The sequence below is a fragment of the Anabrus simplex genome, chromosome 2 (genome assembly GCF_040414725.1).
Source record: "Anabrus simplex isolate iqAnaSimp1 chromosome 2, ASM4041472v1, whole genome shotgun sequence".
In the NCBI taxonomy this organism is placed as follows: Eukaryota; Metazoa; Arthropoda; class Insecta; order Orthoptera; family Tettigoniidae; genus Anabrus; species Anabrus simplex.
Window position 1 is genome coordinate 953,870,563 of NC_090266.1, and position 12,850 is coordinate 953,883,412.

The 12,850-nt window shown below is 37.3% G+C and overlaps 1 protein-coding gene across 3 annotated transcripts in view; it reads right to left on the reverse strand.

Annotated features, from left to right (window-relative positions):
• The window catches only part of LOC136864573 (protein spaetzle), a 537,491-nt gene that overhangs the window by 42,566 nt on the left and 482,075 nt on the right, over positions 1-12,850 (reverse strand). For all 3 annotated transcript variants that reach the window (XM_067141753.2, XM_067141755.2, XM_067141752.2), the window contains one exon: positions 8,499-8,640. In XM_067141753.2, coding sequence (XP_066997854.2) covers positions 8,499-8,640 — 142 coding nt within the window. The remainder of the gene's footprint in view (positions 1-8,498; positions 8,641-12,850) is intronic.

Sequence of the window (12,850 nt, forward strand, 5' to 3'; positions counted from 1 at the left end):
AAGATTAACAAGCAAATACATCTCCAGCATACAGAAGAACCCTTACGCCGATTTTACTTCGTCACTTGAACACTGACTTGTTGGACTTAGTTCAAAGACATACCTGCATATGTGTATATAAAACCTTAGCAAAACCTGTCCTATGCTATGGAAGGGAAGCGTACACAATAAGGAAAACTGGTGCTAATAGAATTACCACTAATTAGACAAAATACATGAGAAGGAAAGCAGACTATACTCGATGGGATCATAAAGGAAATGAAATGGTACTGAAGGAACTTAAAATTGAATCAGCAGTACAAAATATATATGGTTATCAAGAAAAATGGGTAAATCATGTTTGAAGAATGGTTACAGGAAGATTTCCCAGAGAAATTCTCAAATACTACCCTTAAGGAACAAGATCCATTGGTCATCAAATGAAACATTGGTGAAAGAATCATAACAGGCCACTAGGTCTAATATGGGAATGATGATGACCTCAAAGTCTAAAATCTCAGAGCTTAAGTAGGAATATACAGATTATAATGTAGTATAAAAATCAGTATTTCAAAAATGAAAGAGATGTCAGCAAAGAAGAGGTATGAAATATAAAATGCCAAGTAGGAACAGAGTATGAATTAATGGAGAAGATGAGGAAAGTTTCCTCTTCACATCATGAAAAGGTGTCCCTAGATTCTAAGAAAAGAATATTTTCCCATCCATTGAAGATTGTATTCAGACCGGAATCATATACTTTTAATGTGCAATTTTAGAGTATTCACTAAAAAAATGGGGCAACATTTTAATCATCATTGTAGAAAATCATTATGATACTATTCTTACAGTCTAATTGCAACAAATGTAAACCTGAAATTTTACGTGTCATTCATCAGTACAACATAATTTTATCTATCAACATTTCATCCACTCCACCATTTTATATGTATATTACCGCACCACAAACACAGTTCATTCTTTTAATTTTTATTTCCACAATGTAATTTTGTTTTAGGACATATGTAAATCAAAATGTATCTTATTTAGGCTGATGATAACCCACATAGGGTCAAAACTAGTCCCTTGATAACATATTGTAATGTATTTATAGACATTGCAATTATTGTACAGTACTGAGTAGGCAGAATAAACGTTGTAAAATTATATGTTAGGTGAATAAGTCTAAAAATAAAGAATGAAGTTAAAAGAGAGCAGTGGTCTTTATCTTTACCTATCTTTACAAGTTCACCTATAAAACATTAGTAAACTTACTTTACGTAACATGCAGTGAAAATGCTAAACATCCTATTTAAAGATTGAGGTGAAGTGCTAATAAGATTCAAGTAAACTGAAGAAATAAAAATGCAGAGAACAATCTACTACAAACAGGGCAAAGATCAGACCAGTATTGTATGGCTGGAGTGGGGACACCAGTGGGGAAATGACGAAAGCTTCTTCAATTTTGTTTTGAAAAATTCATTTCTTGTCTTAAAAATTATTTATGTTGTATAAAATATCTCCTTTTTGAACATTTGAATGTTGGACTTATTGTTTCAGAAAATTGGTTTATTATTTTGAAAAAATTTTATGTTTAAATTATCATGTAGCTGTGAGTTTTGAAATTATGTACCTAATTTATGAGGTGGCGTGTAACTACACATGCCATTTTTGGTGGCAAAATTAGTGTTGCGTAAAAGAAACATCTCAAACATTAATAACCAGATATGAAGTGAACATTGATTTGTAGGAATAACGAAAAGTTAATTGGTGAATGTGAATGTCGGGAGTAAATTCCGTATCCTGATTGGTTAACTTAGTGGTTGCACCATTTCTGGCTTCTTGCTCCATCGTGGGAGCGAAGCTGGCATCTGTGTCTTTTGCTTCTGACCAGCCTAGGGAGCGAAGCTGGCATCTGTGTCTTTTGCTTCTGACCACCCTAGAGGGCGGACGTGCTCTCCGTCCATCCCATCGTGGGATGCCGGCCTTGGGGTAAGCACTATTTCCTCTTGTTTTTTCGGACATTAACTTAATTCAAGTGTAAATTTTCCTTTTGCGTAGGAGTATACTCTCAAAATTCACATTCATCACTAATATTGTTACAATGACTTAGCTTTTAGCTAAGCTCGTATCATTTTAAATTTTTGGAGACAATTCCTTATTCCTCTTTTTAACTCTTTGGATGAAGTTGTACGCATAAACCGGCTTCGGTGGTGGGGTCATGTGAGGCGAATGTAGGAGGATAGGTTACCTAGGAGAATAATAGACTCTGTTACGGAGGGTAAGAGAAGTAGAGTTAGACCAAGACAATGATGGTTAGATTCAGTTATTAACGATTTAAAGATAGGAGGTATAGAACTAAATGAGGCCACAACACTAGTTGCAAATCGAGGATTGTGGCGACGTTTAGTAAATTCACACAGGCTTACAGACTGAACGCTGAAAGGCATAACAGTCTATAATGATAATGTATGTATATGTTTGTTTGTTTGTTTGTTTGTTTGTTTGTTTGTTTGTTTTGTTTTAACACTGTAACTACCATGTAATTTAGTGTTCATTGGGTTTTCCTCCAGTAGTTCAGCATCATTTAACTCAAGCCAGTTAAGATCATTACGCAATAAATTCTTTGATATCGGACACCTATCTGAAGGCCCAATAGAGTTTTGTTCAGTTCTTCATGTATTTTGTATAATCTGAAAGTTTACTTGGTATGTAGGGCTTTTTTTTTTTAGGCTCAGTCTATTTCTAACAGTCATTTGGTATATGAGGTGTTTTGGTTCTTTCTGTGTTGATTTTTGAGTCATCATTTTCATATTGCTTTCTTAGTTTATTAAAAAATGAAATTGTCAAAGTGCAATTACCTTCTACCAATTTTTCTTTTACAAGTGATACGATGCATATACCTCATAGGGCTTCCATGCCGCTTCCCACATCCTTCTGTAGTTGTAAAGTTTCTGAAACTGTTGTTTATGTTTTACGCACCTTCGAGTATTGTGAACCTTGTGTGTGTTCTAATGTTTTTACTGTGTTCTTAAATTTGCTAGATTCATTATTATTATTATTATTATTATTATTATTATTATTATTATTATTATTATTATTATTATTATTATTATTATTATTAGTACTATTATTTAATTATGTTTGTGTAACCAGTTTTAAGGTTACATTTGATAACAGAGAGTGTGTTATGAACGAGTGATTGGTGGATGGTAATTGACCCCTGAGCAAACCTTAAAATGAATTAATGATAAATTTAACTTAAATTTTAATCCTGTAAAATTTTTCTCACTATCTTTCATGATGTCTCTAGCCATTTCGGTCAAACTGCTGTAACTGCTAAAAGTGTCATTTAATTGATGTCAATTTCCTTTTAAAGGATGTAATTACTGTGTGTGCATTCCTAATCCCTGTTTATTTGTGGTTTTTTCATGATGGTTGCTCGCGCTCAATATTCACATCCGAAGAGAGTTGCCTATTATCTCCGTATATAGCATCTGAATGTGTATGGCATTCTGTCTGTGATGTGGAATCTGTGTTTTGCTGTTTTTTAACCTGTAATTACCTGAGCATTGGGGGAAATGGTAAGTCACTGTCCATGACTTTATTTCAGTCTGTTGTCAATTTATGTTTAAAAGTTATGCCTGTGGTAAACCTTCTGCTAACTGAGCGAACGTTTTAAAGCTATATCATCACACTGCGTGTGCCATGTTCTGAAAGTCTTCTTTGATAAATTTCAATATGTGTTTATTAATTTAAAGTTTTCTGGATCCGTGTGTTTCAATGATAACATCTGCGTGACAACCTGTTGCTTTAGGCTATGTTATTGAATCATGCTAAATCGTGTATATTCCCGTGTGACTTCACGCTTATCTTTCAAACAGCTGATGTACGTATCTGTTGAAGACAGCTGATTGCTTGACCTATTTCAAGTTTGTGCATACCTTACATCTTAATGTTAACTCATATTGTATTCTTCTTGTTCTTCTTCCAGATTATGTAATTTTAAATTTGATTGTCGTACTGGTTATCATGCACGTGTTAATAAATTTTCAGCATGGAGTTTCACTGTGTTTTTTCAAAAATCTACTTTGGTAACTTTTGGGTAATAAATTGTTAATCTTCGAAATTCTTTGACAATTTTTTTTCAAATGTTTATGCTATTTTACAAATTTGGTGTTTCGGTAAATTATTTTGCAAATTTCAAATTTTGTTTCTAGTCGCTGCTGTGTAAATAAATTTCATTTGGCATTATTGTTTGTACCGATATGTGTTCATTTAACATTTTCTGTAATGTCGTGATTTGGCTCAGAATTATGTTTGAATTTCTGGTCGTCAATCTTGCAACATTACATGTGTTTTATTGTATTTTGGCCTTCTACTGTACCTTGGTTTGATTCTGAGTAAGTATGGGATTACTTAGAGCGCGCCTAGTCAGTTCCTAAATTGTTAAAGCATATAGAAGATTATGGGGTCTCTGAATATGTCCGAAAATTTTCCTAGATCATCTGTTCAGCTTTTCAATCGTGCAATTTTCCATTTCTTTGTCATTCAGTTCTATTTTATCCCGTGAATTCCTATATTTGCTAGGAAGGGTTCTATGAGGACTTGGACAGTCTCATAGGGTGAAACAGTGCTCACCATATTATTAGACCAGGTAATGCTGAAGCCGTAATGGCACATTTTGACAGGTTATGGTTCTGCACATGTGCTCACGACATATATTTGAAGTCTGGCATTCATCTAATATGAGATGCTTTGGCAATCTTTTTCATGGGTATTAGATGGTTAGACAGAGGATACTGTCCATTTGTGAATTATGTGCTAGGAGGGTTTTCTTCAAAAAGTTGGTTTCTTTATCATTACCCTGAGGTGTTTATTTAATTTACATTGCAGGTCATTAAGATTTGTTTGTCAGTATCCTAAATTCATCACAAATTTTTGTGGTAAATTTGCAGGTGTTACAGTTCAGTAAAAAAAATTTAATTGGTAATCCTTAATTACTCTATTTCTATTTTTATTTTCATCAGTTTTGGAATCGCTGTCTTCTAAATTAATTTACACAGTTTGCTCGATTGTGGGGTCCTGTGGGCTGAGTAAGATTTCTAAATTCGGTATTGAGTGTTGTAATATCTGTCCATCTGTATTTTTGTAAATAATGTAAATATGGTGAGGTCTTATGTATTTGTTTGGGTGCCTTGGTAAGGCATGTGGATTGGGACTTAGGCCTTAAGGTGCTGAGGGTTTATCGCCCTCCTGGAAGTACAATACTGGTCCTATGGTAGTCTCATGTAGCGTAATGAAATCAAGTAGCATTGAAGATTATGTTTTGCCTTTTTATTCTGTTAGTACTTCTTGATTTGGGGTCATCGCACTGGTGTGTTGGTGTGTATTGTGTGCTTGTATTCTTGTTCGTTGGAGGATAGCTAGGCATGGTGATCTTAGTGTGTCGTACTGTGATCTGATATTTTCTTGTATGAAGGTGTTATTTGTGCCTTTTTATTTTTTATATCAGTCTTATTTTGGTATGTGCAATATTGTACTATTTTATTTGCATTTGGCCCTTGACTGTTAATTTAATGTGATCTTCTATTCAGTATTCAGGCTTAATTTGCATTTTCTTGTTTGGTGTGATAACATGTGGTATGTAAGGTGACCTTTGTCAGTACTAATTTTTTAAAGTAAGATGCATGATGGCATGATGAAGTGGATAGTGACTCACTAACTTCAATTTTGTGACTTGTCCTTTGAAGGGTCATGTGAGCAACGTTGCAAGCTAGAGTAATAAATTGTAACTGTCACCCTAGTTTGGATTTGCTTGCAACATTCAAAATTTAACCTCCCATTTGTTTTTGGTGTTTTTTCCTGGAAATTATGAATGCACCTAAGGTTGGTAACTTCAAGTTAAATTTGAATATTAAATGAGGATATGGTTAGTACATTAATTTGCTCTAAATGGTAATTTTTCATGTGTGGAGTACTTCATGTTGGTAATGCTATTTGTTTTACATTGCACCGACACAGATAGGTCTTATGGTGATGATGGGATAGGAAATGCTTAGAAATGGGAAGGAAGTGGCCGTGGCCTTAATTAAGGTAGAGCCCCAGCATTTGGCTGGTATGAAAATGTGAAACCACGGAAAACCATCTTCAGGGAAGCCGACAGTGGGGTTCAAACTCACTATCTCACAGCTGTGCGCTCCTAACTGCATGGCCAACTCACCTGGTATATTGATAATGAAGGTCTAGTTTGTGAAATTTGATTTATTACCTGGAGGATATTTTCTCTCTTGTGCCAACCAGTCATTCCTGCTGTGCTCAAATTGTTTAGAAGTAAATTGCGTAAAGGTATTTTGTGAATCGTAATGTGTTTGTACTGTATCCTCATTAACACATGTTTTTTTCTGGTAAATGAATTTCTTTCTTTAAATTTTGGGTTTAGTAATATCTTGGTTTTATACTGTAACCTTGTGGGTCTAGGGTAAACTCTGTAGGTTTTCGTTTTTTCTTTTGTCTTGTTCTTGAAATTAATGAATAGTGCTTGCCCTGCGTTTCTGGTATCCCAAATCCCAAGTGGGGGAGGGAGTCTCCTGGTGGAGCTTTTATTGAGCACTGGTTGTGTGACGCTACTTCAATTACTAGAAAAAAAAAAAGTAAAAATATTGACTTCTTCAGTTCATCATCAAAACACTTCAGAATGGTTGGATGCTAGCCTTGCCTCATCTATTCCCCTTTTCTGCTGTGTATCTGTTTGTGTTGCATTTGCTGCAAAAACTTTGGTCCATCTGGTCGGCAAACTGCTGGGCCTGTTCGGATGTTGTACTGAACTACTTGGTCGCAACGGTCCAACACATACATCGAGTGGTCGGAATGTTCCAGCTTGCGGCAGTTACGCCATACTGCATGATACATCACTGTCTTTTTCCAGTCAGTTCACTAGATGGGTGAGCTGGGTTGAAGGTTACCAGATTGCCATGGTTGGAGTGGAAGTGTATGGGAGTTTGTAGGCAGCCAGCCGGTGTCGACAGCTACATAAGTCAGCGAAGCCAGAGGTCATGATGGACTACTTCGATGCATAATGGACGTTTCAGCTGAGAACGGCATCATGATGTCAGTGTTGTGCCGTGTGCTCCTTGCTCCCCAAAATTTAAGGTTTTTTATTGAGCCCTGGCTCAATTTTAAGCAGGGAGAGCATGTGACGTGTAGCCAAACCTCCAGTTAACTTAAAAATAAAAGTTTGTCAGTTTCGAGCATAGCTTGAGTTTGTGAGGTGGAGGATGTGGCCGGAGTTGGTACAGCAGTGGCGAAATGAAGAAAGCCTCTTCAATTTTGTTTTGAAAAATTCTTAAAAATTATATATCTATCTACATATAAAAGAACATGTCCTGACTGACTGATTCATCACTGCCAAGCCAAAACTACTGAACATAAAGAAATGAAATTTTGAGGATACATTTATACTACAATGTAAGTGCTCACTGAGGGAGGATTTTTGGATATTCCGTTGCTAAAGGGGTTAAAAGGGGGGTGAATTTTTAAAATGAGTGTATCTATATCTCAAAACTTTAAAAATTTACTGATGTAAAAATCGGTATTTAGAATCTCCTTTAAAATAAAGAAACATGTACTTTTTGTTTTTGGAAAATCCCAATGGGAGGGGTGAAAAAGGGGTGAAAATGGGGTTGAATGCCTTTAATGAGGATACCTATATCTCAGAAACTGAAGATATTACAGACCTGAAAATTGGTATTTGGGATCTCGTTTAAAAATAAGGTAATACGTATTTTTTTGTTTTTGGAAAAATCCAAAAAATAGGGGTTAAAAAGGAGTAACAAATTGGGGTGAATTTTTAGAAGACTCTATCTACAGTATATCTCAGAAACGTAAAATGTTATAGACGTAAAAACTGATATTTGGAATCTCCTGTAAAAGTACAGAAACCTAGGTGATTTGGTTTTGGAAACTCCAAATAAGGGGAACTAAAAACTTAACATGTTACAGAAGTGAAAATTGGTATTTTTTACACATACATACATACATACATACATACATACATACATACATACATACATACATACATACATACATACATACATACATAATCATTATAGACTGTAACATCTTTCGTTTTTGATTTAACAGTATCCTATAAAAATAATTTAACCCCATTTTCAGTCACCCCTACCCAAGTGGTTTTTCCAAAAACAAAAAATACAAGTTTCTTTATTTTTAATAGATATAAAAACTAAATGAGGCCACAACACTAGTTGCAAATTGAGGATTGTGGTGACATTTAGTAAATTCACAGAGGTTTGCAGACTGGCTTATGAACATGAGATTACGTTATGCAAGATTTCAAACTTAATTGATTTTGTATTTAAATCACAGATTCTTTGGATGTCTGTAGCTGATGACTTATACACTTTCTATATTATACTGTAAAGCTATACTTATACTTTAACTTCACTTAAAATGATGAAACAAAACCTGAGAATATATCAATTTATACAATGTATACCTACAAAGGATAGTTCTCAGCTTCAGTACAGAAGGTGGTACCCTTTGCACATTCTGGAGCCTTATTTCCTGTCAGTCTGGGTTTGAATTTGGCATCCGGAAAGACTATCGCTCCACCAGATGCTTCAGCTGAGGTGGCTGAATCACCTGTACAACAAGAGAATAAATTAGATAAAAATTTCACTTGCCAGAAAGTCATCACACACAATATGCCTACTGTATTTAATCTCTTTCAGCAATCAACTTAGGAATTTTGTTCTTTTGGACATACTTTTCCTTTAAGTTATAATAGAAAATATTTCGAATGGGTAAGATAAGAGTAATATAGCCTATAGGGTGCGGAAAAACTTTGTTTCGTCTTTGTTTTGTAAATTGAAGGAGTGTTATGAGAATACCTTACAAGAATTGTGAATACAGGAACTATAGGTCTGTAGTGATTAGTTTCGAAACTACATGCACTTGAAGACTTAAGATCGGCTGCCAACTTCCCAGGCACGCAAATACAATTGTGCCACACTATTTGCATTTTGTTCATATTTTAGCTGTAGTCAGTAAAAAGGAAGAAACGTACAGTACCTCAGAGCAGATATTCAAACTGTCTCCTTCCAACCTAGTGGCACAATTCACGTCGACACAAGATTGATATGCGTATTCTTTGGAAAATTCTGAGCTCTTCCCACACATAATGTGCTGCCTCAATGATACATATGACTAGGTCCTCCTCACTCTCAAATGGGGTTTCACACACCATAGGACCGAGCAAGTGGCCATGCAGTTTGGATCACGTAGCTATCAGCTTGTGTTCGGAAGAGTGGGTTCGTTGAACCCCACTGTCAGTAGCCCTGAAGATGGCTTTCTGTGGTATCCCATTTTTACACCAGGCAAATGCTGGAGCTGTACCTTAATTAAGGCCACAGTCACTTCCTTCCCACTCCTAGCCCTTTCCTTTCCCAGCATCACCATAAGACCTATCTGTGTTGGTGCAATGAAAAGGAAAATTGTAAAATATATATATATATATATATATACACACCATGGGGTCCACACATGTTTGGGTCAAACTGTGTCATGCATGTTGGCAGTAAGCCTGAATCATGCAGGTGTTGGTCAATGTATACAAACATTTAGCATGAAGGTGAAGGTCTCTTCAGGTACCACTCATGGCAAATGCTCTGGGCCTCAGATGAATTGCCAAAAGCAGCACCACAAGAAAAATGCATGTCAGCACGTTCATTCCAAGTATGCTTGTGTGTGTCCAATTAAAGCAGAAGTGATACCACACTCAGTACAATGCAACATAACATGTACTAAACACAATACCACACTTAACATAACAAGGCACTAAACTGCACCACTGCACTAATGTTGAAAGCACAGTACTTGTAAAGAACTTAAAAGTAACTATCACAACGCAAAGCAAACAAGGAAGCATACTATCATACTTGCATCGAATGTGATCACTCACTGGCTTGAGTGTTAAGGTGGGATTCCACTGAGGCAACATTTGGGCGACATGGAGCATGCGACAGTGAAGCATGCTGCAGTCGACTTTCAATTGAAGAAACACGGCACGACATGTAGCGTGCGGCTGTGTGGCACGAGACATGGTGCCATCTGTCGAACACTCGCTGGTACCGCATGCTTCAAAAATATGCTTGTCGAACAGTGTCGCCCGGGATCCGACAGTGTGTGGATCGGTGCTACAATTTCCGTGCGGCAAGATGAAGTGGGCTATTGAAAACACTGCGAATTTAATTGGGGATTGTCACAAAGCTCCAGAACTGCGGAATATAACACTGAGTGATTATAAAAAACATTAGCAAAGAAAGCATACGTTAAAACGGCCCCCAGAAAAATTGGCTGCAGTGTCCACGAACTGAAGAAAATTTAAAATGCGTTCAGCTTTACACCGAGAGCATGAAATAATTCAGAAAAGGAAAGCTGGTGGTGCTTCTCCATCGAGAGGAAACCTGCGGTTCACGTATAATCTACTTACCAGTACCTTTCCTCTTGACATCTATGCTCCAAACGCCAGGTGATAAAGAGGAACGTGAGGTGAATTGATTTTAAGCCACTGTTTTCCTGTAATAAATGAAATAACTCCTTATGAACTTTTGTAAATAAGATTGTGATTTATTCAATGTCTTCCGGGCTGAGTGGCTCAGAGGGTTGAGGCGCTGGTCTTCTGACCCCAACTTGGCAGGTTTGATCCTGGCTCAGTCCGGTGGTATTTGAAGGTGCTCAAGTAGACCTACGTCGGCCTCGTGTCGGTAGATTTAATGGCACGTAAAATAACTCCTGCTGCACTAAATTCCGGCACTTCGGCGACTCAGAAAACCGTAAAAGTAGTAATGAGACGTAAAGCCAATAACATTATTGTACAACAATAATAATAATAATAATAATAATAATAATAATAATAATAATAATAATAATAATAATAATAATAATAATAATAATAATATATGCTACATATCAGTATCTTATGGATTTCTCGTAAATACGTCGTTTAATAGGATAACAACAAATGGTTCTCTTTTCTACACTGTTAACACACAACAATTAATCTACGTTTTATTTGGATATCCTTCGCCGCTACTCTAATTACGCAAAGTCTTCCAACACTGTTTCATCAGAGTCTTTTTCTTCCTCACTATGTCTTCTTATTACCGGTCCCGTGGAGTAGGGATAGCGTGCCTGCCTCTTACCCCGAATTCGATTCCCGGCTAGTCAGGGATTTTTACCTGGACCTGAGGGCTGGTTCGAGGTCCACTCAGCCTATGTGATTAGAACTGAGGAGCTATTTGACGGTAAGATAGCGGCCCCGGTCTAGAAAGCCAAGAATAACGACCGAGAAGATTCGTCGTGCTGATCACACGACACCTCGTAATATGCAGGCCTTCGGACTGAGCAGCGGTCACTTGGTAGGCCAAGGCCCTTCAAGGGCTGTAGTGCCATGGTTTTTTTGTCTACTTATTGTCATAGTTGCCACGAGTTATCTTTCATTCTCATAGTATAACTGTATTAGAAATGTGAACTAGAAGGGGGTAAAATAATCAGAATAGGGTCAGGATATTCTGCTTAAAACTAATACATTTTAATTTTAAAATATATCATTAAATTCCAGTGAACAAGAAGTTTCTAATTCTTCCCGTACCTCTAGGCATACCGATTCTGCCATGGTGCACGACTTTCGTCTGACAAAGTACCCTATAAACTCATCACTAATGATTTTCGCCTCTTTAGAATTCCGACGTGGTTTGTTTGCCAAGGGCTCCATGCCTTATCAGCTTTGATCACTCCGCGCCATGGACATTTCCGGGATGATTCGTGAGATGATAGGTTGAGAAATTCGAAACAAGGAAGTATAGCTGTCACCAGCCGGTCAAAGTCGAGTGAGGAACTGTAGTCTTCGTTGCCTTGATGGAATAACGTTTGTAGTGGCGACAAGTCTCCACAAGTGATGCATGCTACACACGGCAACACATGTAGCATACCACATCTTTTCTGCCCCACTGACAACAAGCCGAATGCTACAAAGCTCAACATTTTGTTGCCAGCCGCATGCTCCATGTCGCCCAAATGTTGCCTCAGTGGAATCCCGCCTTTAGACAATGAACTGATTGGTAACGTTAATGAAACCACATAACCTTTCCAGAAGGGAGGAGTAGAAGTGGCAACTGATGAAACCACAAGACATTGAGGGAAGGGAGAATAGAAGTGGTGATGGATAGACAGAAGGACACAAGAAAGTCGTGTGCACAGCGCCTCAGCGGCTCATTTATGTTCGAGTGTCTGGAATGTAGGCAGCCAAAACTAATCACCAGAGACCAATGGCTCCCACGTTCACAATACTTATATTTGTGCCCACTAATACTCATTCAATTGATGAAACACAGTTTTTCTGCATCCTGTACAAATATGGGTGCAATATTTTCATCACTGATCAGAATAGAGATAATCTGATGAATGATTTAAGATGAAAACAGCCGGGCTGAGTGGCTCAGACGGTTGAAGTGCTGGCCTTCTGACCTCAACTTTGCATGTTCGATCCTGGCTCAGTCTGGTGGTATTTGAAGATGCTCAAATACGTCAAACTTGTGTTGGTAGATTTCCTGGCACATAAAAGAACTCCTGCAGGACTAAATTCCGGCACCTCTGCATCTCAAAAAACCATAAAAGTAGTTTGTGGGACGTAAAGCCAATAATAATAATACCGGGCAAGTTGGCCATGTGGTTAGGGGCGCCCAGCTGTGAGCTTGCATCTGGGAGATGTAGCACAGAAGATGGTTTTCGTGGTTTCCCATTTTCACACCAGGCAAATGCTGGGGCTCTACCTTAACACTCAAACTGCGGC